The 24,903-nt window shown below is 36.3% G+C and overlaps 11 protein-coding genes across 11 annotated transcripts; 9 read left to right on the top strand and 2 right to left on the bottom strand. All coding sequences in view use genetic code 12, as the record gives it.

Annotated features, from left to right (window-relative positions):
• Positions 1-53: 53 nt before the first annotated feature.
• On the top strand, positions 54-1,643 carry SPAPADRAFT_58742 (tRNA (guanine) methyltransferase; the record flags this gene model as incomplete). Its single annotated transcript, XM_007372853.1, has 1 exon — positions 54-1,643. One exon carries the CDS (start codon positions 78-80, stop codon positions 1,500-1,502), a length of 1,425 nt encoding a protein of 474 aa, XP_007372915.1.
• Positions 1,644-1,659: 16 nt separating this feature from the next.
• On the top strand, positions 1,660-2,140 carry SPAPADRAFT_58741 (uncharacterized protein; the record flags this gene model as incomplete). Its single annotated transcript, XM_007372852.1, has 1 exon — positions 1,660-2,140. The coding sequence occupies one exon, from the start codon at positions 1,696-1,698 to the stop codon at positions 1,885-1,887; it is 192 nt and encodes a 63-aa protein (XP_007372914.1).
• Positions 2,141-2,361: 221 nt separating this feature from the next.
• SPAPADRAFT_64614 (uncharacterized protein) lies at positions 2,362-5,222 on the top strand (the record flags this gene model as incomplete). The annotated part of the gene is made up of 1 exon (XM_007372850.1): positions 2,362-5,222. The coding sequence occupies one exon, from the start codon at positions 2,362-2,364 to the stop codon at positions 3,847-3,849; it is 1,488 nt and encodes a 495-aa protein (XP_007372912.1).
• On the top strand, positions 3,492-5,215 carry SPAPADRAFT_58740 (uncharacterized protein; the record flags this gene model as incomplete). The annotated part of the gene is made up of 1 exon (XM_007372851.1): positions 3,492-5,215. The coding sequence occupies one exon, from the start codon at positions 3,982-3,984 to the stop codon at positions 5,098-5,100; it is 1,119 nt and encodes a 372-aa protein (XP_007372913.1).
• Positions 5,223-5,381: 159 nt separating the features above from the next.
• SPAPADRAFT_58739 (uncharacterized protein) lies at positions 5,382-9,109 on the bottom strand (the record flags this gene model as incomplete). The annotated part of the gene is made up of 1 exon (XM_007372848.1): positions 5,382-9,109. One exon carries the CDS (start codon positions 9,097-9,099, stop codon positions 7,291-7,293), a length of 1,809 nt encoding a protein of 602 aa, XP_007372910.1.
• Positions 5,460-7,019, top strand: SPAPADRAFT_132945 (uncharacterized protein; the record flags this gene model as incomplete). The annotated part of the gene is made up of 2 exons (XM_007372849.1): positions 5,460-5,820; positions 5,860-7,019. 2 exons carry the CDS (start codon positions 5,460-5,462, stop codon positions 7,017-7,019), a joined length of 1,521 nt encoding a protein of 506 aa, XP_007372911.1.
• Positions 9,110-9,308: 199 nt separating the features above from the next.
• On the top strand, positions 9,309-9,725 carry SPAPADRAFT_48484 (uncharacterized protein; the record flags this gene model as incomplete). Its single annotated transcript, XM_007372847.1, has 1 exon — positions 9,309-9,725. One exon carries the CDS (start codon positions 9,309-9,311, stop codon positions 9,723-9,725), a length of 417 nt encoding a protein of 138 aa, XP_007372909.1.
• A 191-nt stretch (positions 9,726-9,916) lies between these two features.
• Positions 9,917-12,535, bottom strand: SPO75 (Spo75p; the record flags this gene model as incomplete). The annotated part of the gene is made up of 1 exon (XM_007372846.1): positions 9,917-12,535. The coding sequence occupies one exon, from the start codon at positions 12,533-12,535 to the stop codon at positions 9,917-9,919; it is 2,619 nt and encodes an 872-aa protein (XP_007372908.1).
• A 2,565-nt stretch (positions 12,536-15,100) lies between these two features.
• On the top strand, positions 15,101-19,571 carry CDR3 (Cdr3p; the record flags this gene model as incomplete). Its single annotated transcript, XM_007372845.1, has 1 exon — positions 15,101-19,571. The coding sequence occupies one exon, from the start codon at positions 15,101-15,103 to the stop codon at positions 19,499-19,501; it is 4,401 nt and encodes a 1,466-aa protein (XP_007372907.1).
• An 888-nt stretch (positions 19,572-20,459) lies between these two features.
• Positions 20,460-21,911, top strand: SPAPADRAFT_132142 (uncharacterized protein; the record flags this gene model as incomplete). Its single annotated transcript, XM_007372844.1, has 1 exon — positions 20,460-21,911. The coding sequence occupies one exon, from the start codon at positions 20,460-20,462 to the stop codon at positions 21,909-21,911; it is 1,452 nt and encodes a 483-aa protein (XP_007372906.1).
• Positions 21,912-22,600: 689 nt separating this feature from the next.
• On the top strand, positions 22,601-24,890 carry OSH3 (oxysterol-binding protein related protein; the record flags this gene model as incomplete). Its single annotated transcript, XM_007372843.1, has 1 exon — positions 22,601-24,890. One exon carries the CDS (start codon positions 22,986-22,988, stop codon positions 24,840-24,842), a length of 1,857 nt encoding a protein of 618 aa, XP_007372905.1.
• Positions 24,891-24,903: the final 13 nt, after the last annotated feature.

Below are 24,903 nucleotides of genomic sequence, written 5' to 3'. Positions count from 1 at the left end.
ATGAGCTTTTTTTTTTTTTTTGCAGGAAAATTTTAGAGTGTGCAACCAGCTGTATCACCAAGCGTAAAAGCTATCGAATGAACTTTCAAAGATTGGTTCATTTTGGTAAAAAATTAAGAGTTTTGATGATTTCAGAAGTAAAGAAATACCCACCACCAGTCAACAGATCTATGGTTGAGCTTGACCGGTCCTTTTTCCATCGTGAAGTTCCTTTATTGGCAGCATATTTCCCCAATGCAAAACATATTGGTGAATTCGTCAAACGCTGTAAACAGGACATTCTTTATATGCCCAATATAAAGCACATTGTGCAAATGGACGATTCAAAGGCAGTTTTGCTTCAGGATCGCATCACTGACGTTTCTCAACTTTCTGCCTTATCCCAAGAGAAGGTTAAAGAATTTGGAGTTGAACTAAGACCATATACTATGCAACTTGATTACTCTTTCTGGAAAACTGATGACATATTAAGGGCTATCCTTCCTGAAAATCTCCTTGATGAAACTCCTTCGGGATTCAGTCAAGCGGGACATCTTGCTCATTTGAATCTCAAAAACGAATTCAAACCTTATGGAAAGTTGATAGGTCAAGTGATTTTGGATAAGAATCCCCTGATTCGTACTGTAGTTGACAAAGCAGACACCATTGCCAACAAGTTCAGAACTTTTCAAATGAACTTGCTTGCCGGTGAGGACAACTTCTTGGTGGAACAAAGTGAAAGTGGATGCAAGTTCCGATTTGATTTTAGTAAAGTATATTGGAATTCTCGTTTAAGTACTGAACATGACAGGTTGATTAGTAAATTTGCCAAGGGAGATGTTGTGGGTGATGTGTTTGCTGGTGTGGGTCCATTTGCAGTTCCTGCGGGTAGAAAAGAAGTTATCGTTTTGGCCAACGATTTGAATCCTGAAAGTTACAAATACTTGCAAGAAAATATTACTTTGAACAATGCCGGTTTGTTTACGAGAGCATTCAACTTAGATGGAAGAGAGTTTATCCGTCAAAGTCCTAAATTGTTGTATGATTTATACACAAAAACCCCAGTAATACAACAAAAGAGAATTGTACGAAGAAAAGTACCTGCTGAGGAACCAGGACAGCCAGCAAAATCAGTAAAAGAAGAAAAGATCATTGAAATGAAAGTACCAAAATTTTATAAGCACTATGTGATGAACTTGCCAGATTCTGCATTGACATTCTTGGATGAATTTGTAGGATTGTACGGAAGATATCCTGAAATAGCCCAAGATTTGAAACAAGATCCAGAGTTCCAATTACCTATGATTCACGTTCATTGTTTTGAAAAGTTCGAAATTGATGAAGAACCACCAATGGAAGAGTTACATCGCAGGGTTTATGACAAGATTGTCCGGTTAATGGGTTATGAATTGGATTTCAGCAAAATGGAATTCCATCATGTTAGACAAGTGGCTCCTACAAAACCAATGTTTTGTGTTTCATTTGAATTACCGGAGGAACTTGCATTTAAAGTTGTAAGTTAAGATATTTCCTGTATAATATAATATAATAAAAAACTTGAATTAGAAGCATCATATTGTATGGCTGGGAAAATCGTATGCGTGTTATGGTAGCGCGGTTCTTTTAAGTGGGAAAATCTGCTTGTATTTATTTGTGCATTTTCCTTTTTATTTGCAACACACTTTCTCTTTAGAAGTAACAAAGCTTTTGGTTTCAATGGTGCCAGAAGACGAAAGCAACAGTCAAGTTCATTCAATCCAAGAACCCTCATCATCTTCAATTAGAACCAGAGTCAGAAGAAGAGTTTCCAAATCGTTAAAGAAACTCAATTTAGTTGTCCACAGAGATAAGGAGTTTGTTGTTACCAAGGAGCTTTTAGAATTAAAAGCAAAAGTTTTGGAGAAATAGGACCTTGAACAGTAGTACTCCATTCATAACGTTTGCGTATCGGTTTATCGAAGTGAAGCTTTTGTCATTGCAAGTTATACCAAACTGACCAAAATAACTTAAAAGTTGCTCGTTACTAAAAAAACTGTTGAACTTAGAGATATACTAACAAAAGTTGATCTAAGTTTCTGTTTTGTTTGGATATCATATTTTTCAAAATGACTACTTCATTATATCAAGGTCCTAAGTTGTTTTGTTGAAATGAAACTAATTGCTAACTAAACCATTGAAAATGACTAATAAAATATAATCCATCTATATAGCTATTAATGAAAGATTTAATGATTCTAGCACGCAATATTATACCACGTCTCTGTAACTTTATCAGTATCCCCCCTATTTTGGTGAAGTATGTGGTAGCGTCTTGTTTTAACTACCTGATTTGAGCGCGTAAAAAGAATCTACAAATTTCTTGCAACCAAAAAAGGAGCAACAATGTATCCCTACAAGACAACAACCCAACAAACAGTCAAAATGAGCAAAGAATCCAAGTATCCCTTAACAGAACTTGGATCAAATGTTCTTCGTGAAAAACAGCCAATTGAAGCACAAGCCAACACTGGTAAAAGCGCATTTAGTGATATGGGTTCAATTCAACTTACAATTCTGACAATATCTTCCCGACCAAGTAGTAAATCCAAAAACAATCAAATTAAAGGTGTTAGATCTGTCACCTTTGATGATGATGTAAATGAGATAAGTTTCCAGTCATTCCATTCACAGCAACTGAAACGGAATGAAATGATCAATTCTAATGCTGCAATTATTTGCGATTTGCTTGGAATTAAATTTGACACTGAAGGTATGCTTGTTGATGAATTTATCTTCAAGGAAGTCATTGAAAGGATTACTAATATGGCAAAGGAAAGCGAAGGTATAAAACTGAAAGATTCTGAGATTGAACTATTAAAGGAAAAGATAATCAAGATTACCAGGAAACTTGAAAACTCAACAGAGTTTCTAAACCGAAACAAGGCAGAATTCTATGAGTATAGAAAGAAGAATTCTGATGTAATTAAACTGGTTGACTCCCTTTCCGCCGATCTTGTAAACCAAGTAGAAATAGTGAACCAAGAATTAAAGTTGGAGAGAGAGAAAAATAACAAATTACAAACCCAGGTTTTTGAATATAGAACAGAAATTACTAAGCTCAATGAAAGAAATGGAATATTAAAACTGGAGAATAAGAAGCTTTTAGCTGATTGTGTATTTAAGGAAAAGGAAATAAGTACTTTGAAGGAAACAGCACAAAACCAAATAAACTACATTCATGAACAAGATCAAATGAGAGCCAAGTTAGATGAGGATTGCGGGAAGCTATTAGACAGCCAAAATGAAGAAATATCTAAGTTGGTTAAAGAGATCGAGGATAAAGAAAAATCACTCATTGCCAAAGATGATGAAATTAATAAATTACGTCAAGAATTTGATTCAATGAAAACGAAGGTTGCAAATAAAACTGAAATGGTTCAACAAAAGCTAGAAAAGAAAATTAGAACGAAAACTGAAGAGATAAAACAACTTAAAATCACGCACCAAAATGAAAGACAAGAGTTTCAAGACGTAATCCTCAAATTAACAGAAAATTACACCACATTAACCAGGGATCAACCAAATACTACAGTGGATCAAAGTCAATCCCTCCGGCTTTCAAATCTCATTTTAGCCAGTGCATGTCGCAAGTTTTTCAAAACAAACTTGGACTTTATTGGGAAGTTTCTTCAAGAAGAGTCTGTTTCTTACTATCAATCACTACTTGAAAAATTCGATTCAATAACTACGTTTGATGTTGACGATCTAGTCTTACTTAATCGGATGTGCAAAATTCATTTCCATATGCTTGAACATTTGCTGACTGAATACTGGTTATATACCAAAGAACTTGGAGAGCTATCACTACGTGAACAGAAGGGGCAATGCTAGCTAAGTTGTAGAACATATGAATAGAATGTAACACACGTGTAATAATGTTTGTCAGAGTCACATTGTTCATTTAGTAATAAATTAGTTTTTGCGCTTTTTTGCGCGTTTTAGCGCATTTCAAATGGTAGCGATATGTCATCGAAACACCCGTTGTCAGAAATTGGAATTCTCTTCAAAGATGCGCTTTTCAAGCTTATAAACCAACAATATGCCCACGGCTCCAAGAATTTTCATTTCAATATAACCAAGATGTCCAATCCTCTCAAGATAGTAGATATTTCACAAGATGATCAAGCCCTTGTTCAAAAGCAACTATTAGACGCAGCCACTACTCAAGGGTTTCTTTTCATTGAAGGACATGACTTTACCCAACAGGAAGTTGATTCTCTATTTGAATTATCAAATGAATTCTTTAAATTACCCCACGAATATAAACAGAAATTTCCTATAGATGCTTCTAACCATGGTTATTCTGATTTTGCTGGGGAAAATTTGGACCCTAAGAATCAAAAGAAGGGAGATCCTAAAGAGGCTCTTAACTTCTGTGCCTTGAATTTCAAGACTGGAGACTCGTCCAAACCAATTCCAGATTGGTTTACCAATGATTCATCGAGAGAAGAACTCTTGCGTGGTGTCATTGTCAGATTATATAAGTTGTCAATTAGAATTCTCGAGATTCTTGCTCAAGGTTTGGAAATTGAAGACACTGATGGTTTGAAGGGCAAGGATTGGTTTAGCGCAAAATATGCGCCAGACAAGTCATCAGGATCCACCTTCCGATTACTTCACTACCCTGGACAAAAGTCATTAAATCCGGAAAGTGTCGTTAGGGCAGGTGCTCATACCGACTATGGTGCAGTCACCTTGTTATTTCAACGAGAAAACCAAGCAGGATTGGAAATATACTCGCCAGTTTCAAAACAATGGGAATCCGTTCCCTTTGTTCCATCAAATGATGCAGGTGTGGCTCCTCCCATTGTAGTAAATATAGGCGATTTATTGAGTTATTGGACAGCGGGCCTACTCAAATCCACAATTCACCGGGTCAAGTTCCCTAAAGAGGTACAAGAGACTGGACAGGACAGATATTCTATTGTATTTTTTAGTCATCCAAATGATGATGCTTTATTGGAGCCTGTTCCATGTTCCGTTATTAGAAATAGAGAGGGAAGAGGGGCAAATAACGCAGAGGTTAAAATAACTGCAAGAGAACACCTCCAACGGAGATTGGCTGCTACTTACGGATGGTAAGAACCTGTATAATTAGTGTATATTTTATAGTAAGTTTAAGAACATGAAATTTAATGCGAAAGATCTGTTTCCTGATTGGGCAAGTGTGAAATTTGTGTCGGCTATTACGCAATTTGGATAATTTATAGTGCAAAAAAAAGACACCGCGCAAAATAAAAAAAAAAAGATAAGCTGCGCCGCACAGCACCGCAGGTTGCATAGGTAACAAAGATCCAGTTCGTGATCCATCGGGTTTGTTATCTAATCTTGAGTTTCCCGCACGTTTCAGTTGGGCATGGTTTGCATCTTTTATTATAACCATATTCTACTTTGATTATTTATATGACTTCAGCTGTTCTTGTGTAGTAGCTGAGTAAACTATGCAAATACACCATCAACCCCACGTTGGCACCCCCGCCACCACTGATGCAGCGATTGTTTCTGACCCCGCCGAAGTGGTAGAGATCATCAATGACCAAGAACTAAAAAATTACAGATTAGGAGTAATCCTCCTTGTTATATCGGTCAGTACGTGGATCATAGGTCTAGAGTTGGTAAACGTGGTACTAAAAGGTGATGATTACAACAAGCCGTTCTTGTTTGCAATAATTTCCGGTAGCTTTTACAGCTTGAACTTGATCCCCGACATAATAAGCATTTTCAAACGGAAAATTTTTCCAAGGCGTGAAACAACAGAACAAATTAATGAATTCACTCCATTAATAGAAAGTTCAAGTAGCAGTTCGTCTCAGAGGGCATTAGAGAAAATATTAACTGAAGACTCTCTTTCTCATCCCACCGAACTTTCCGGGTATGAGGTGTTCACACTTGCCTTAACAATCGCTGTGATTTACCTTGTTTACAATTTGTGTGTGATGGAAGCACTTCAATTCACGTCTGCTTCCAATCAAACTGTTCTCGGATCTTCATCTTCGGTTTTCACCTTAATCATAGGAGTCTTGCTCAAAATCGAACGCTTCAGCTGGAAAAAAGCATTATGTGTTGTTTGCAGTTTTACAGGAGTATTCTTGGTAAATTTCAGTGATGCTAGTAGCGCTAATGGCCATAAGAACAAATTTGAACCTAAGAATCCAAGATTAGGAAATATGTTAGCCTTGGGTGGAGCACTAGCATATGCATTGTACTTGATTATTATGAAAGTTAAATGCGGGACTGGGAATAAAACAACCAATGAGAGAAGATTGTTTGGATATGCTGGTCTCTTAACATTATTAATGGGTATTCCCACCCTATATGTTGTTGATTATTTTAATGTTGAGAAATTTGAATTCCCACCTCCAAATAATGCTATCTTGTTCAGTATCTTGATTAATGGTGTATTTTCGGCAATTTCTGATTATACCGCAATGTTAGCAATGTTGCTAACTTCACCTTTAGTTGTTTCCTTAACATTAACCTCGGGAATTCCAATTACCATATTCATTGACTATATTATCATGTATATTACTCACACTAGTAAGAACAAACACACAAGTGTGGTTTACGTCTTTGGAATAGTTTGCATCTTGTTAGCAGTAATACTTGTCAACATAAACATCACATCTGAAAACGAGTTGATTGAAGAAGTAATAGAAGAAGCAATTGAAGACTCAATAAAGCGAGATGAAGTGATGTCGCCGGTCCTTTCTCCATTACTTGGCCCAGTACATAACCATCATTTATTTATTCCCGAATCATCATTCCATGTGGGTGTTCATTCATTTTCTCCAAAGTTGTTACCACCAAGACTAATGAGACTGATTTCAAGCTATAATTTAAATGAAAGGTCGAATACTGAAGAGGAGGAAGATGAAGATCTAACTGCAAGCAAATTGATTGTCGTTAAAGGTGCAAATCATATGTATCATGTGAAACGAGATTATCATGAATCAGGTACAAACTCAACCAAGGGCTCACCCTGGCTACGTTCTACTCCATAGGGTATAAATCTTGTATAATAAGTTCAATTGAGAATAAACATTAATAGAATCATTTACTATTTATAGAATGTATATAATTCTTGGGATATACTCTCGATGGGAGGTATTTCCAGTTGAAGTCTTGTATAGTCAAAATACTATATTAAATACAGACATCTTAGCTATTCTACAATATATCTACAAAAATAAATATCGAGGTATAATATATTTTCTATAGTGGGAAGAGTCCAATATCCCTATATCCTAGACGTGGGGGGGGGGAGTGATGCAATCAATCGCGATTCATACTTGTGTGTAACTTGTGTTCTCTCATAAACAATGAGCAAACATAACCAATTGCAACTGTACTCAACCCAAATATAAATGCACCTTTACATCCAGCAGCATATGATTCCCTGATTGCCTTTCTGACATACTTGGGTGCAAGGTCAATATAATTTGTATTCTTCAATGCATGTTTAATTATATCCTTTGCTTGATCTTTATCAGGTACAAGCTTGTTAACACTGTCAGTCAATCTATGTAGCAACACATTTTGGAATATAGCTGACGCTATAGAAACTCCCAATGTGGACCCAGTAGATCTAAAGGTATATTGGATTGAAGTGGTACATGCTTGGTATTTCATTGGCACCGCGGCAATCAATGCAAGTAAAGTCACAGTCAAAATAGATGAGTAACCCAATCCTGAAGGTAACAAAAGTAAAAATTGTTGCCAATTAGGAATCGAAGGAGTTATTATGGCAATTTTGGTCATACCAAACAAGGATACAATTCCAGAAACAACTGCCAACTTATAGTATTTCCCAGTCTTCTTCATGTATAGCCCTGCACCGACTGAACCTAAAGACACCCCAAGGAAGTTAGGGATTAAACGCACTCCATTTTGGGTAGCAGTATAATCCAAAACTGAGGTATAATAAACAGGGACATAGAATAAAGTGGTGAAAATCCCCATCGTGTAGAACCAATTGGTTAATGAGCTTGCAAGAATAGTTCTGTTTGCAAGCAAATGAATAGGAATAATTGGCTCTGTAGAAACATTCATTTCAACATATACAAAACCTCCAAGTAAAATCAATGAAGTGGCGGTTAATCCAATAAAAGTTTTTGAAGAATAAGCAATTTCTCTTCCGCCCAATGAAGCAGCAGTAAGAACCATCATTAATGAAGTCACTAAAACAAATGAGCCCAAGAAGTCAACTCTTTTTAACTTTTGCTTTATATCTTGTCCTTGAGCTCCTAAACCAGGAGAACCCTCTGGCAAATTCAAATTCAAATGTATAACCAATCCCACAATAAATGCGAGTGGGACTTGTAAAATGAACACATATTTCCATCCTAAGTAATCCGCAACTAATCCACCAATTATACCTCCGGAAGCAGAGCCTAAGCCAAAGAAAACGTTAGCCAACCCTTGATAGAACCCACGGTCTCTCAACGGTATAATATCAGACATTGTGATGGTTCCTAATGAAGTTAATCCAGAACCTCCCCAACCAGTGATGAATCTTCCAATAACTAAGATAGCAAGAGAATCAGTGACACATATCAAGCATCCAACTCCAAAGAGGATTGTACAACAAACCAACAAAACCTTTCTCCCAAATATATCAGAAAGCTTACCAAAGATAGGTTGAAAAGCAGAGCATGATAGTAAGTAAGCAGTAGCAATCCATGATATGTTAGACACTGCATCTAAATCTGACGCAATTAAGGTTAGTAACGTGGTAACCACAGTTGCATCAAGTGCTGCCAAATAGGCCCCCATGAAAATACTGGCAACTACAGGGTATAATTGGCGTTTAGACAATGCATAACCGCCATTGGGATCATCAATGTCATACTTACTTGGTTCGTGTGATTCTTCTGCTGCTTCCTGCTCTTCCGGTATGGCCCCATAACTGTGGCTTCTGAAAAGCTCGTTGTTTAATAAACCTTCATCTTCTGCAGCTAGTTCACCAGCAACAATTCCTGCCAGGCCGGCTGAACTATCTTGAATTATATTAGGATGTAAGTGAGGATGGGTGAACGAAGAGTGTAATTCCTCTGAGTGGTCGTTGTCTTGACTGTTGAACATGGTTACTATTAAGGAACAAGATAACTCGAAAAAAAAAAAATCAAAAAGAAGCCATTTAATTTTTTGTAACCTCTTATCAGGAATCTCGTGTGATGCTACCATATATGTTCAAGATTTCAAAACGCGTATTTTTTTTTCCAAAACATAGTAAGTTAAGATCAACTTTTTTTTATCAGCCAAACATCTACATTCGATTGTACCCTTATATAATGTCCTCCATACAAGTAGATGCTTCTAACACGCAGGAGATAACAGCTTCTCTTGTTCCAATGCACATTCAATATACTGGGTCAGCAAAAACCCAGGATTACTTTGCTCCATCAAAAATACGACCAGATACTACAGATGGCAACCATGTTGCCTATTTCAGAGGATGCAAATTGTTGGGTAATCCAATAGATTTATCGTCTTCTCAACTCAAGGGATATGTCATTAACAAATCTGAACATTTGGCAAGATCTGAAGATGAAGACGGCCAAGAGGTAATTACTACTGTTTCGAATTATACCGCAGAAGTTTCATTCAAAGAGTTAATGGTCTATGGACACGACGTTCCTGCTGAACTGGATAATCAATGGTCTTTAATTCCAGAATATTGTAAAATCAATAGTATACTCCATGATTAGATATCGTCGTCTATAGATTATGCTTTCAACCTTAATATATACATTAATAAACTCCCTTTCAATTAATTTTTGAATATTGAAGCTTAGTTATCACAACAATACTAGGATTTTTTTTTTAAAAAAAAAAATTTCTATATAAGTGATGTGAAGTATTGAGAATACAGAATTGAAAATCGTTCAAGTCAAAGGTTTTATTTATAATCAGGAGGTGCTTCTGAAATTGTCAATTTTAAACTGTTAAATGGTTTGGTGAATCTTATTTGTGCTCCCTCGGTAACTCCTCCAGATAGTGAATCCAACATGGACTCAATTTCTTGTATTTGCAATTCGGCATAACCATCAGGATCTTGAGGTAACCAAATCTTAGGTGGTTCATATTTGAAGGCAGGATGTAAATACAACAATTTGTGATTAACGTAAGAACTTTCACTTATTTCGTAATCTGAATCTTCAGGAACAGGAGATTCGACTTTTTCACTGGATTCTCGATAAATTTTATCGGATAGAATAGGCAAGTTTGAAAAATGAGGAATGAATCTGTTATAAATCAAAGTGTTTGCAAATATAGTAAGAAACAATACCCCAGTCATGATCCACCCCTGAACTCTCATTGGATACGCTCCATTTTGGTCTTTCAGAAGAAAGAATACCCCAATAAGACAACATTCAAGACAGTAAATCCCGGTGTATAAATGAAGTAGAGCTATTGGGTACAATCTTCCCATGGTTTCAGACTCGTTAAGGTGGCTATTGACATACTTTAATGCATATTTGTAATATAAAATGGAAAGACTTAAAAAGAATATAATGAAAATTGATATTAATGGTGATATGATTGAGTATGATATTCCAATACAACCGTATATTGAATAAACGGAAAATGTTGTACCCCATTTTATTTTAGGTAGATTGGTTAGGCGACTAAATTTCTGTCTTGGAGTTTTATCAATTCTCCTATAATGTGTGTTTGTCAAAATTAGTTGGTTTATTCTAAGGAAGTTACTTCCACAAAATGCAAATGCTCGAAGACACATATATTGAAAAAAGAATGTAGCTGATTTAGGAAGGTTTGTGGCTAACAACACTGGAATGGATGTTGGTTGGTCAATTATTTGTTTGAAAATCACAGTTACACTCGACAGGATAGTAACAACTAGAAATTGCTGAACAAATAAGAATGCAAAATACCATTTCTGCAAATCAAGCTCTACCTCACTTCCTGTAGTTCTTCTTTTGAAGTATGTCAAGAATCTGAATGTCACCATACATATTTCAGTTAAAATGGTAAGGAGTATTGAAGGAAGGAAACCAGATATTGTTGCACGTGCTTCTTCAGGAAAATGATAGATCCATTTGAGAAAGGGCATTAATTGTGTAAGGAGGGGAATCTGGGATACCAACCCAATCAATGATACCGGGATAACGTATAGGATAATAATACAAATGAATATGATAGTCACCAAGTACTTTTCAAATTTACAAGCAATGCCGTCATTTCTTGACACGTTTCTCCAGATAACATCTGCCGGGTTTATTTCAATCAATGTTTTGTCAAGGCATCCTTGAGTTTGAGAAAGTAAACACTGGTGGGCAATATAGGCACCTTCTTGAGTTTTGAATTCGATGAACAACTTATTGTGTTTGGTCAATTGTCCATTGGCTAATTTCAACTTTTCTTGATCAATGTATTGGTGACATTCCAGAAGTGTGTGTATAGCCCAATCGGTCTTGGAAACTCGTTTTTCAAACATAAACATTCTCCACCACCCTGGGAGCTTCATTCTAAAACTTCTATCAAACTTAGGAATTTTAACGAGTCCAAGATATATCGGAGGATAAAAATATACTTGATTCTTATGGTCATGAAAGAATTCTAGTTTATTGGTGTCTCCATTAGGAGTGGGTGTTTGGCAACAAAAGTAACTTTTCTTTGAACTATAATACTTCATTAACCCAGCAATTTGTGCTTCCTCCAAAACTTTTAAAGCGTATTTGGCTCTTTGAACCTCATGATCTATTCTTTCAAAATCATACACATCCCAAATATTACTAATCCCACCAGGTATAGTTTTTAGTACACTTCGAAGGACGTCATGTTGTTGCAAATATGTAGGAACATTTGATATCAACAAAGTTCTAGCCATGACTGAAGATTTATGTGTAGATGATAGTAAATATGATTGTCTGATAATGAGAAAACTTTGGAGCTCATATATAATTAACCAGTGAAAGAACCCGATGGTTAATAGTCCCATGATGAAATGAGCATTTAACCTCTTGACTTTTGTATTTGCAATATTTGAAAGACTCAACTTGTCTAATCCTGAAGCTGAAAATTCTGAGTCACTACCGGTGAAATTGATTGGAATTAAAATAACCATATTCAAGGTGCCTGAAAATAAAAAAAACAACAGTAATACACTAATAAACCTAACAAAGAAGTAAGCATCTAATCCGAGGGATAAATAATTGTTGATACTGCATTTCAATGTGGGTATGATCCAATTCAAGAACCCTCGCGGAAGACATTCCATTCTTTCATTGACTGGAACACAAAAACATCGTGGTTGATAAAGGAAGTTGAAAACTGACCTAAACAAACAAAATAAGGTAAGCTGTATAATACAAAAACATAGGGACGTAAACAATGTTTTCAGGAATAATCCAAAATCTATTCCAGAGGAGCTATGCGCCGAGCCTGTTTGTGTTGTGTTTAGAAATTGGGAAAAGCGCTGAGAATTGAAAATACTCATATATGTTTTAGTTAGGGCACTATAATCGTAATCTACTTCGGAAGATATTGTCAGCATTGGTTTCTCTTAGTGATATGGGTAATATGTTAATATCTTTGTTTCTTGATTCGTAATCTTTTCTGTGCCAAAATTTTTTGCTGCAAAAAAAAATTTCATGCCTCAAAACAAAACCATAACTTGTGATGGGACCATATGTGGTGAAAGTGATCTCAAGATTCATGGAAACTGAGAGCAACCAAAAAATTATTCAACCCTGATATGGTTTTTTGGGGAATTTTACTTGACCTATATCATTCATTGAAGTTGTCAAATCTATATAAAAATTTTATAGAAAGCCTCACTACATGAGGGCCAATTTTTATACTTTTTTGTTCTTTTTTTCTATACATAGTGGCCAACACTTAATTTCCCCATTCACACAGATATTATAGACATTAAGTGATTTTTGTTTCATGGTCCTCTAATGGAAATAGAAAGTAGTACCATTAGACTCCAATCCATTAAATATACTCAATAGAGCACCGTAAATTGATGCAATATAATTGAAATATAATTTATAATTAGTAGTAAAATCAAAAAAATAAAGATTGTTAGAGGAATGAACTCTTTAAGTCTTGCACATGAACCTTTGGATCTGTGTGAAACTAAAGATGGAAATGTGTAAAGTGATCACACAGGATTTCAGGTTCCCTTTCACCTTGTTCACCTAATACGAATGACATCTTTCCCCACTTATGGAATTGGGATAATGTAGATTTGGTGACGTATCGGAGCCTTATGCAGAGGAATGTAACATTATGCAGAATCATACCTTACACCTCAATGATATTGCAGATACGTGACGAATAAAGTATTAGAGTGTCATTAACTCGCAAGGTGGTTAGGAAGGCTATGGATGTGAGGCAAGACGAGAAAAAGAATATTTAAATGGTTGGATTTTCCCAGAAAGTCACTTTGGATTTGTAGAAGTTAGTTTAACTTAACTTAACTTAACTTAACTTGACTTAGTTTTAGTTTACGAATAGATAAGAGAGACTCGTCGTAATTCTTTTACAGTATTTCGTATTATAAACTATACTTATATCAAGGACCTATAGGAGAATCTAATAAAGATTAAAAAATAGTCCGAGATAGTTTAGTGGCTAGAATTACCGTTTGTCGCATGGTAGACCGGGGTTCAATTCCCCGTCTCGGAGCTCTTTATACCGCGCAAATGGTTTAGTGGTAAAATCCAACGTTGCCATCGTTGGGCCCCCGGTTCGATTCCGGGTTTGCGCATTCTTTTTTTAATATCCTGATTTGTTTGGTATTGCTTATTATAATATTTGTATTCTAAGTTACGATTAAAGGGTCCAAAATCCCTCTTCCACTGAGTAAAGAAAAAATATTTTTTTGCGTTCCCAAACAACCTAATTACTATATAAGAAGCGAGCGAAGACTTGAAAACACATTATTTGCCTATTTTTAGTAGAAAAGTATCAATGTGGCTGAAAACTTTAATGTCGTCGTAAGCGATCTACTAACTTTTGAAGAAAGTCGACCAAACTACGAAAGGTGAAACGAAAAATATTTACTCAGTGAATGTAGTGGTTTTTTTCTGATTGTGGTAAGGAAACTACACGGACATGCTTCTAAATATAACTCAACTTGTTGTCGTCTCGACTGAAGATGCTCGTTTTGTCGAGTACTTTAATATAACCAATTATTCTCAGTATTTTACAGGGCGCAAGAATAAAGGAGATAGGTTTGGTTGCTATCTAACTAATACTTCCTAAATAGGAAATTTTTTTTAAAAAATAAACTTTTAGCTGGGATCAAGGGTTTAAAATGTACCACTGAATACCAGGTAATATTGGTTATTCTTGCTTCGGAATGATCTAGACATCTGACCCCGTAAATCAAAATGGGGGTGATGGTAGGAGCTTTGCGGGTGACATTATTTTTCTTCGTACCCGATGCATTGTTAAGTCTCCCCCCCTTGTAGATGATCAGGACATCAAGGGCTGCTATTTACAGATCTATGTTCAAATCTGCTAATTCTTGATAGAACTTTCCTTGACGTAATATTGACTAGTGCATATGATCGCTTGTATGTGCCTTTAATATCTGACTTGATAAAACATCATAGATAAAACTTCTTCTTGTAAAACATGATCATTATCTTCAAATATAGTCTTTCAAACTTTCAATTACTACCCATTACGTCCAAAATAGAAATCTTTGATGGTGTGGGGTATTTCTTTTTTGGAAAAATTGACTGATTAAAAGATTACTTCTTCAGGCCGCACTTTCCGGGTTAATAAATTACCACCGGTAGCTACATCGTCTATCGACATTATCATACCATATATCTCCTTGCATAAATAAAACAATGGCGTATCATACATTTCTTTTAGTTATTTATTTGAATTTGGGAAGTTTTTTTTTTTTTTGTAAAGGCGCAAGTTCTGACGATCCTTTTTTTTTGCATCCATTTACAGTAATTCTCATTTTCTCAATTAAGGAAATTCTTTGTGTGATCTCAAAGCTGCACACAACCCCAACTCCATTTAAAACTCTTGAAATTCCAAAGCCACGAAAACTTCTTTCTCCATTATTTTTGTCGGACTATATCAACTTGAGATGAGCCATACAAATTTATCCCAAGGCCAGCCATACAATGGCTACTACAGTGGATTCTCATGTACTCAACAACGGATTCGATCCTTAGCCAGAATTTCAGTCGCTGGAGATGCCTCAAGAAATTATAGTGATAAAGGATGGATCAATCCAATTACAGATAAGCTTGATCCTAGACTTGATCCACAATCTCCTGCGTTCAACTCACAGAACTGGGTCCAGAACATTTGGAAGTTATACCAAAGTGATTCAGATTATTACAAACCTCAAACTTTAGGGGTCGGTTACAAACATTTAAGAGCATTTGGAGATGCAAAATATACTGCTTACCAAACTACAGTTTCCAATGGAATAATAAAATATGCGACGAGAATTCTCCGCAAACTAGGATATACAGATTCTGAGTCCAGTTGGGATATTTTAAAGCCTATGGAGGGGTTGATCCTTCCTGGTGAACTTACCGTTGTTCTCGGAAGACCCGGTGCTGGTTGTTCTACATTACTCAAAACTCTTTCTTGTCACACAGATGGTTTCAGAGTGGCTGATGAGTCTATTGTATCCTATGACGGGATAACACCAAAGGAAATAAGAAGGTACCTTCGTGGAGAAGTAGTTTATTGTGGTGAATCTGAAATCCATTTCCCCAATCTCACTGTAAGACAAACTTTAGAATTTGCTGCTTTAATGAAAACACCAAGAAATAGACCAGATGGAGTCTCTCGTGAAGCCTATGCTAAACATATTGTCGATGTGGTGATGGCAACATACGGTTTAACTCATACAAAAGACACAAAGATTGGGAATGAATTCATCAGAGGGGTTTCTGGAGGTGAAAGAAAACGTGCTTCTATTGCAGAAGTTTCTTTGGTGCAAGCTCCTTTTCAATGTTGGGATAATTCAACGAGAGGTTTGGATTCAGCAACTGCATTAGAATTCATTTCTTCACTTAGAACTTCTGCCACTGTTTTGAATGAAACTCCCTTGGTTGCCATCTATCAATGTTCACAACCCGCATACGATTTATTTGACAAGGTAATTTTGCTTTATGAAGGATACCAGATTTATTTTGGTTCCAGCAAAACTGCTGTCGACTATTTTGAAAAAATGGGATTTGTCTTGGCAGAGAGACAAACTGTTCCTGATTTCTTGACTTCAATCACCAATCCAGCCGAAAGGTTGGTGAAACCAGGATATGAAAGATTGGTTCCTAGATCTCCCAAGGAATTCTACAGGTATTGGAGGAAGTCACCAGAAAGACAAAAATTATTGGTGGAAATTGATCAATATTTAGCCTCTTGTGGAGATTATAATAAGAAGCAAGAAGTCTATGACTCGATGAGAGCAAAGCAATCCAAGCACACGCTTAGAAAAACTCCTTATACTGTATCCTTGGGCAAACAAATCAAGTATATCATTCGTCGAGATTGGGAAAGAATGAGAGGTGATTGGACTGTTCCAGTGTTGACAATCTTTGGCAATGTTGCTATGAGTTTGATCTTATCTTCTGTATTTTACAACTTACAGCCGACAACTTCATCATTTTACTACAGAACAGCCGTCATGTACTTTGCCCTTGTTTTCAACTCATACTCATCAGTTTTGGAAATCTACTCTATATATCAAGCTAGGCCAGTGGTTCAAAAGCACCGAGATTATGCCCTTTATCCCCCAACAGCTGAAGCTATTGGGTCCATTATTTGTGATTTCCCCCTTAAAATCATATCAAGTATTTGCTTCAATGTCGCTCTATATTTTATGGTTAATTTCAAACGAGAACCAGGTGCATTCTTTTTCTACTTGTTGATCAATTTCGTCACTACATTGTACATGTCACATTTATTTAGAACAATTGGTGCATTTACTAAATCCTTAGCTCAAGCCATGACTCCATCTTCATTGTTATTATTTGCCACGGCAACATTTACCGGGTTTGCAATTCCCAAACCTTATATGCTTGGCTGGTGTAAATGGATAACTTACGTTAATCCCATGGCGTATGCATTTGAAGCTTTGATTGCCAATGAATTCCATGGAAGGCAATTTAATTGTAGTAGCTTTGTTCCTAGTGGCTTTGGATATCCAACATCGGGTGAATCAGTAGTCTGTTCAACATTGGGATCAGTGCCTGGATCACCATATGTCTTGGGAGATGATTATTTAGCTGAAGCATTTGGATATTATTGGAAACATGCTTGGATGAATTTTGGTATATTAGTGGCATTTGTTGTATTTCTATTCTTCACTACATTGATTTGTATGGAATTAAACAAGGATGCGGTACAAGGTGGGGAGATATTGGTGTTTAAGAAAAAAAATCTTGGGTATACTAGAAGATTGGCTAGAGATATTGAAACGGGGTCTCTTGAGAAATTATCTGATATTTATGATTTTAGTAGTTCGTGTTTGGATTCCGAGCTAGATGAGAAGATGTTGGGGGCTGGAAATATCTTCCATTGGAAACATTTGACCTATACATTGAAAGTAAAATCGGAAACGAAAACCATTTTGAATGATATTGATGGTTGGGTCAAGCCAGGTCAGGTCACTGCTCTTATGGGTGCTTCAGGGGCCGGTAAGACTACTTTGTTGAATGCATTGAGTGACCGTTTAACTGTTGGTGTGGTTACTTCTGGTCAAAGAAAAGTGAATGGAAATTTCTTGGATAATTCATTTCAAAGATCGATCGGATATGTACAGCAACAAGATTTACATTTGGATACTTCAACTGTGAGAGAAGCTTTAAGATTTTCAGCATACCTTAGACAAGAAAATAAATATTCTGACATTGAAAAGGAACAGTATGTTGAAAATATCATTGAATTGATGGAAATGACTGATTTTGCTGATGCTGTTATTGGTGTTCCTGGTGAAGGGTTGAATGTAGAACAAAGGAAAAGGTTATCCATTGCTGTTGAATTAGTTGCCAGACCAAAGATTTTGTTGTTTTTAGATGAGCCAACTTCAGGTTTAGATTCCCAAACGGCATGGTCGATTTGTAAATTGATGAGAAAATTAGCAGATCATGGACAAGCTATTTTGTGTACTATTCATCAACCTTCTGCCAGACTTTTAGAAGAATTTGATCGACTTTTGTTCTTGCAAGCAGGTGGACAGACAGTCTATTTTGGTGAACTTGGCCATGAATGTGAAACATTAATTAGATATTTTGAAAGTCATGGGGCTCCAAAGTGTCCTCGTAATGCTAACCCAGCTGAATGGATGTTGGAAATTATTGGTGCTGCTCCTGGATCTCGTGCTAACCAAGATTACTTCAAAGTATGGAGAGAATCAGCCGAGTATCATCAACTTCAGGATGAATTATATCGGTTGGATAGTTTAGCCAAACGTCCCAAAACAACCAAGCAAGATTCGCCAAGCACTTATGCTTCACCATTGATTAAACAGTATCGTCTTGTTCTTCAAAGACTATTTGAACAATATTGGAGAACACCATCATATATTTATTCCAAATTTGCCATGGCTGTTTTTTGTAGTTTATTCAACGGGTTTTCGTTTTTCATGTCAGATAATTCAATCCAAGGTTTAAGAAATCAGCTGCTTTCATTGTTTATGTTGTTTGTTGTAATGACTACTTTGGCACAACAATATGTTCCTTTATTTGTTACTCAAAGAGATTTATATGAAGCTAGAGAACAGCCATCAAAAACATTCTCTTGGATTGCTTTTATTGCTGCACAAATTACAGCTGAAATTCCCTATCAAATTGTTGCAGCCACATTGTCTTTTGTATGCTGGTACTATCCTCTTGGGTTATTCAGAAATGCTTCTCATACCGGCACAGTTACTCAAAGAGGGGGGGCTATGTGGTTTATGATGACGTTAATGTTTATTTTTAGTTCAACTTTGGCACAATTGTGTATTTCCTTTAATCAAGTTGCCGACAATGCTGCCAATTTCATTTCATTCTTCTTGACTATTTGCTTTACGTTCTGTGGGTTAGTTGCAACCAAAGACTTTATGCCTAAGTTTTGGACATTCCTTTATTATTTGAACCCATTCACGTATTTGGTATCTGCAATTATGTCACTTGGCCTTGCAGATGCCCCTGTGGTTTGTAATGTCAATGAATATGTCACATTTAGACCTGAGCTTCCTGGACAAAAATGTAAGGATTATGTGGGAGCATACATGGTTATAGCTGGGGGTTATTTGGTTAATCCTGAATCTACTGATCAATGTCAATACTGTCCCATGAATAACACCAACCAATTCCTTGACATGATATTTGTATCCCTTAATAATCTTGGCCGAGATATTGGTGTCTTTATGAGCTTTATTATATTCAACATGGCTGCCACGGTATTTTTCTACTGGTTGGTTAGAGTTCCTAAGGAGAAGAAGATAGGAAGCGAAGAAAAGAGATATGAACGCAGGGTGCTTTAATTATTTATGATAGAAGATATCGTGTTTATATAGCAATAATTATTTTGCATGAATAAAAGTTTACGATGCTGAGTATGTTTGTATTTAAAATCTTCCTCTTTAGAAGTAGGAGTTTTGTTCTTTGATTGTCATTTTAGTTCCCCATTTTCTTGTTCAAACATTTCTGTTTTTTTGCAGCCAATCTGTTATCATTCATATTGTTACAATTTTGCAAATAGCTAATGAGGTTAACAGACGGTAGGTCTTATATTTAATTCTCCCTTTATTTAATAACTAATGAAATGATATTTTTATTGGTTGAAACTATGTTATGCCTTTAAGTATGTGCGAAATCATTTAAAAAACTAAGGTGAGAGAGTCTTATAATAGATAGAAAATCTCCGAAATTTCCAAAAATTAGATAACCAGGAGAACAACAATATTTTCAATATTAGCTTCCACAAAAAAGAGATCTGAAATAATAAAAGCAAAATCCACTGCAATAAATGCTATCTAGAGTATCACTCATGTGGCTAACTCTAAAAAATTAGAAATTTTCCAAGATCATGAAAATAACGTGATTAAATATTGTCAGTTTTTCTATGAAAAATGTTTTCAGAAAAAATGGTTGTATAGTGTAGTGGTTATCACTTTCGGTTTTGATCCGAACAACCCCGGTTCGAATCCGGGTACGACCTAGTTTTTTTTACTTTTGTGAGTGGTTATCACAAGCCAACATTTTCTTTTTTTTTCCCATTTGGTCCGATTTTAAGTTTCTTTTCCTACGTTCCATTTAAAATACATCAGCAGATTAAACGGTTTCTTATCAGGTTACTGCAACCACAAAGTTAGTTTCATGTTACATTGGCATCAACAGATTAATTGTATATAAAAGTCACTTTAACCACCGACTGTTATATTTTAATTGTGCACTTTTTGAGCTAATTAGACCAGACAACAACCTAGACACGATAACGAAATGTCGTCATCCGGAAGCTCCATATCTTCATCGCAGCTGATAGATTCAGCGGGTTCAACAGTAGAGTATGATGATTCAATAAACATAGAAGTTCTGGGGGTATGTTTCAACTTGCTCGAGAATAGTGACAAACCGGACTTAAGAAACGTTAAATACAAGACCGCCACTGAACATTTAAATTGTCCAGTATGCCAACAACCTTTTATAGAACCGTTGACTACCATTTGTGGTCACACATTCTGCAAAGAATGTATTTATGAATGTTTCAAGAACGCCAAGAAGCCAAGAGATTCGGAGAATGAGTTGTGCGGATATTGTCCTCTTGACAGAACACCATTAGATTCCGCCAATATAAATGACTTATTCCCTGCACCTTTGATAATAAGCAATTTGATTGATGATTTGAAGGTGTATTGTTTAAACCAAGAAAGGGGATGTGATTGGACGGGAAGCCGTTGGGCCTTGGAGCGTCATGTTGTAATTGACTGTCCAAGAACAGGGATTAAATGTAACGGTACCAGACACGATGGAAGTAAGTGTGAGTTGATTGCCGAGAGACAGTTCTTTGATGTGAATGCAGAGGTACAACAAGAAAAGACAAATATAGGAGAACTGGAAGACTCGGAATGTATTCACAAGAAATTTGAGTGTGAACATTGTAATCAACAGATAACAAAGATAACTCACAAGTCACATCTTGAGAATGAGTGTTTATTCAACTATACCACTTGTGAATTATGTGGTAATGATATGATTCCGCAGAAGAACCTTGTTAAGCATCAAGAGAATTGTATAAAGATCGGGCTTTTGAAATGTCCTGCTCATGAGCTAGGATGTAAATGGGTAGGATCCAATGAAACATCTTTGGAAATTCATTTAGCAAATGGGAATTGTCAATTATATTTATTGCTCCCAACATACAACACTATTCAAGAAAAGATGACTTCATTAACTTCAGAGAATGAGTTTTTACAACAACAAATTAATAAGATTCTTGATTCAATAATACAGGGAAAGATTACCAATCTTGGATATAGTGAGTCGATTGAAGAAATTAACAAGTTTAAGTCGATAGAGGACCAAGATAAGTTAATTTACCTTAATTTTGAATTAGACCGATTAAAGTATGAAATTAATGAAAAGATACTACCCTTTATGAATAAGTCTCGAGCAACCGAACAAGAGAATGTGATGACTGGATTAATTAATGATACGTTTATGATGAGAGAAGATATGAATGTTCAAAGAATGATGATAAATAGTTTACGGAAGCAATTGCAGTATCTCTTATTTTCAAGAGGCAGAGGTACTGGAATTGTTAGTGCAGTAGGAGCAGGTATGACAGGGCCATTTGGATTCAATAATACTCCATCTGAAGAAGGAATAGCGCCTGAAATGTATGAGATTGTTTCTAGAAGCAATTCAGATGAACGAATAAATTTGAAGCTTTAATGAGAGAAGGACTTAGATATTGTAGTTGGGTATACAGGAATATAATAAACTATTGTATTTTGTTTTACTTGTACATGTGTAATCCTGTGAAATACACCAGCCACCGCTATCTTCATTGTTGTTTTGTACCATGTGGACGGTGACCCCTCATATAATTTCTTTTTTTTTTTTTTTCTGGTGCGCGAGCGCGCAGTGGAAATTAAACGGTGGCAGATCCCACACAAAATCTAAGATGACAGCCCAACAACTTTTCCAATAGTTATACAAAATTACTACAAAGGGAAATCATTGGTGTCGTCCTAGTTTCATGGGAATTGCGTTGTCACACTTTCATTTTTATATCCATAACATATACTTTTTTCCCGTTACTAAGTAGCACAAATACCAAATATCCACCCTTGAACCATGGAAACTTTGGAAGTCCACTCCAAAGACTTCTTGATCAAATGGATCCAAGCTCCTGAGGACTCCACTATTGAATGGCAAGTGAAACCAGTAAAGAGATCTATCAATTTGGCAATCTACAGAAAGAATAATGAAGACGACTCCTTGCCAGGTTCTGCAACAAACAGTGCTCCATACCTGAATGACGCTGGTCCTAGGTCTTCGTCGTCTTTAACCGACCTGTCAGCTCCCCCAAGTGGAACTTCTACACCTCATTATAGAACCAGAGCCAGTTCTACCGCATCTGTTAACCAATTCAAAAAGTCAGACAATGTTTACAGAAGTAAGTCAAGAAGATCTTCAACCATGTCTACTATCACTCAATCTGATTTGACATTGGTGAAAAATTATAACCGTCTAATTGCCAATGAATTAGTGCGGGGGAAGTTTGCTGTGAAAAATGCCGGAATGTATGCTTTTGTATTTGACAATTCATTTTCAAAGACCACTTCAAAGAAGATCACATTTAGTTCTAATGTCATTCTCAAGCCCACATCCATTGCAAGCAAGGCTGTTCCTGTGGTCGATATCACTCCTCCCAAGGACATTGATAACATCTTTGAAGTTACCACTTCTAGACAAAGCGGTGAAGTGTTGCAAAGTATCATGTTAAAAAAGAGAAGAAAAAAGATGCAAGGGTTTACCAAGAGATACTTTATTTTGAATTTCAACAATGGAACCTTGTCTTATTTCAGAGTTAAAGATAACATCCTCCGTGGTCAAATGCCAATCAAGGAATCTATTATTTCAGCAAATCCAAGCTCTCGAGAATTTATTATTGATTCCGGAATGGAGGTTTGGCATTTGAGAGCAATCAACAATGCCGACTTTAAAGCTTGGGTTGATGCATTTAATTCCATAAAGCAAGAAGTCTTGAAACGTAAAGAAGAAGAAGTTAAGTCAATTAAGTCTGAAGTGGAGAAGCCGCTCTTGGTGGAATTACAGGAATTACAAGAAAAATTAGCCCTTTTGAAAGCCCTGCAACCTTCGAACTTAATTGATGAAATCACCCAAGATCTTTCGTCGATTATTGGACGCAGCGATCGTGAGCTGCCACCTGCAGCTTCTAATGGATATGATGAACGTTCTATTTTATCTTCCGAGTTTTATGATGCCATGGAAACTTTTGAAGATTATGGAGTGGTTATTATAGAAGATGAAGGAGAAAAATCAGTTCCCGAAGATGAATTTGTTGACAACTTGTCAGTATCCAGTTCTGAAGAAGAAGAGCTTGATCTTGTGGAAACTCCTAGACATGCTCTTGAAGCAGCAACTACCATCACGGAATCCACAGAAGAAGAAGATTTATACCCATTGCCTCACGATCCAGTTGCTAGAGATTCAGATATTCCAATTTGCACACATAGTCCACCTTCTATTATCAGTTTTGTTCGTAAGAATGTCGGGAAAGATTTATCTGCTTTAGCCATGCCAGTAACTTACAATGAACCAACCACGGCTTTGCAGAAATACGCTGAAGTTATAGAATATCCTGAATTAATTACCAACGCATTAACTCATTTTTCTGATCAACAAGGAGAAAAGATTTTGAGAGTTGCAACATTTGCATTAAGTTATTTGTCGGCTGTTAGATCCAAAGAAAGAAATAAACGTAAACCCTTCACTCCATTATTAGGAGAAACTTATGAATTGGTCCGTGAAGACCTTGGATTTAGAATGATATCTGAAAAAGTTTTCCATAAACCTCCTGTATTTGTTCATTATGTTGAATCTGAACATTGGACCCTTAAATATGCATTGTCACCAACTCAAAAGTTCTGGGGTAAGCATTCAGAACTTACTACCAAAGGTACCGTCATGTTGACCGATAAAGCCACAGGGGAAGTATTCACTTGGACTCATCCAACCATGTTGGTGAAGAATATTATTGCTGGTGAAACTTATGCTGAACCAAGTGGAACTATGACTATCAAGTCTACTTCTGGGTACAAGGCAGTGGCTGAATTTAGTAAAGGTGGTATGTTTAGTGGTAGATCTGAAGGTGTGGTTGTTAAAGCTTTCGATCACGAAAAGAAGGAGGTTCCATATACAGTTACTGGTAAGTGGACTGAATCATTCACCTTAAAGACCAACACCACAGAAAAATGTATTTGGGAAGCTGGTGATTTATTGCCTCAGGCTGAAAAGAAATTTGGATTCACTGCATTTGCTGGCAGTTTGAACAAGATCACTGAAATGGAAAGAGGTCAACTTGCTCCTACTGATTCCAGATTGAGACCAGATTTACAACAATTTGAAAAGGGTAATGTTGATGAGGCTGAAGAATTGAAGCTCAAGCTTGAGCAGGACCAAAGAGTGAGAAGAAAAGAACTCGAAGATAAAAAGGAAGACCACGTTCCTAAGTTTTTCAGATTCTCCGGTAATGGTGAAATCGACGAAGGCGAGTGGGAATATATTCAAGGAGAAAAGAGTTACTGGAACAGGAGAAAGAACCAAGATTGGGATGATTTGCTTAAATTATGGTAGCTACACATCATATATAAGTTTATATTTTATTGGAATTTTTCTTTCACTCAACTCGTTCCCT

Source organism: Spathaspora passalidarum, assembly GCF_000223485.1.
Source record: "Spathaspora passalidarum NRRL Y-27907 unplaced genomic scaffold SPAPAscaffold_1, whole genome shotgun sequence".
NCBI lineage: Eukaryota > Fungi > Ascomycota > Pichiomycetes > Serinales > Debaryomycetaceae > Spathaspora > Spathaspora passalidarum.
Note: the sequence above shows the minus strand (reverse complement) of the source record. Positions and strands in the feature narration are given on the sequence as shown.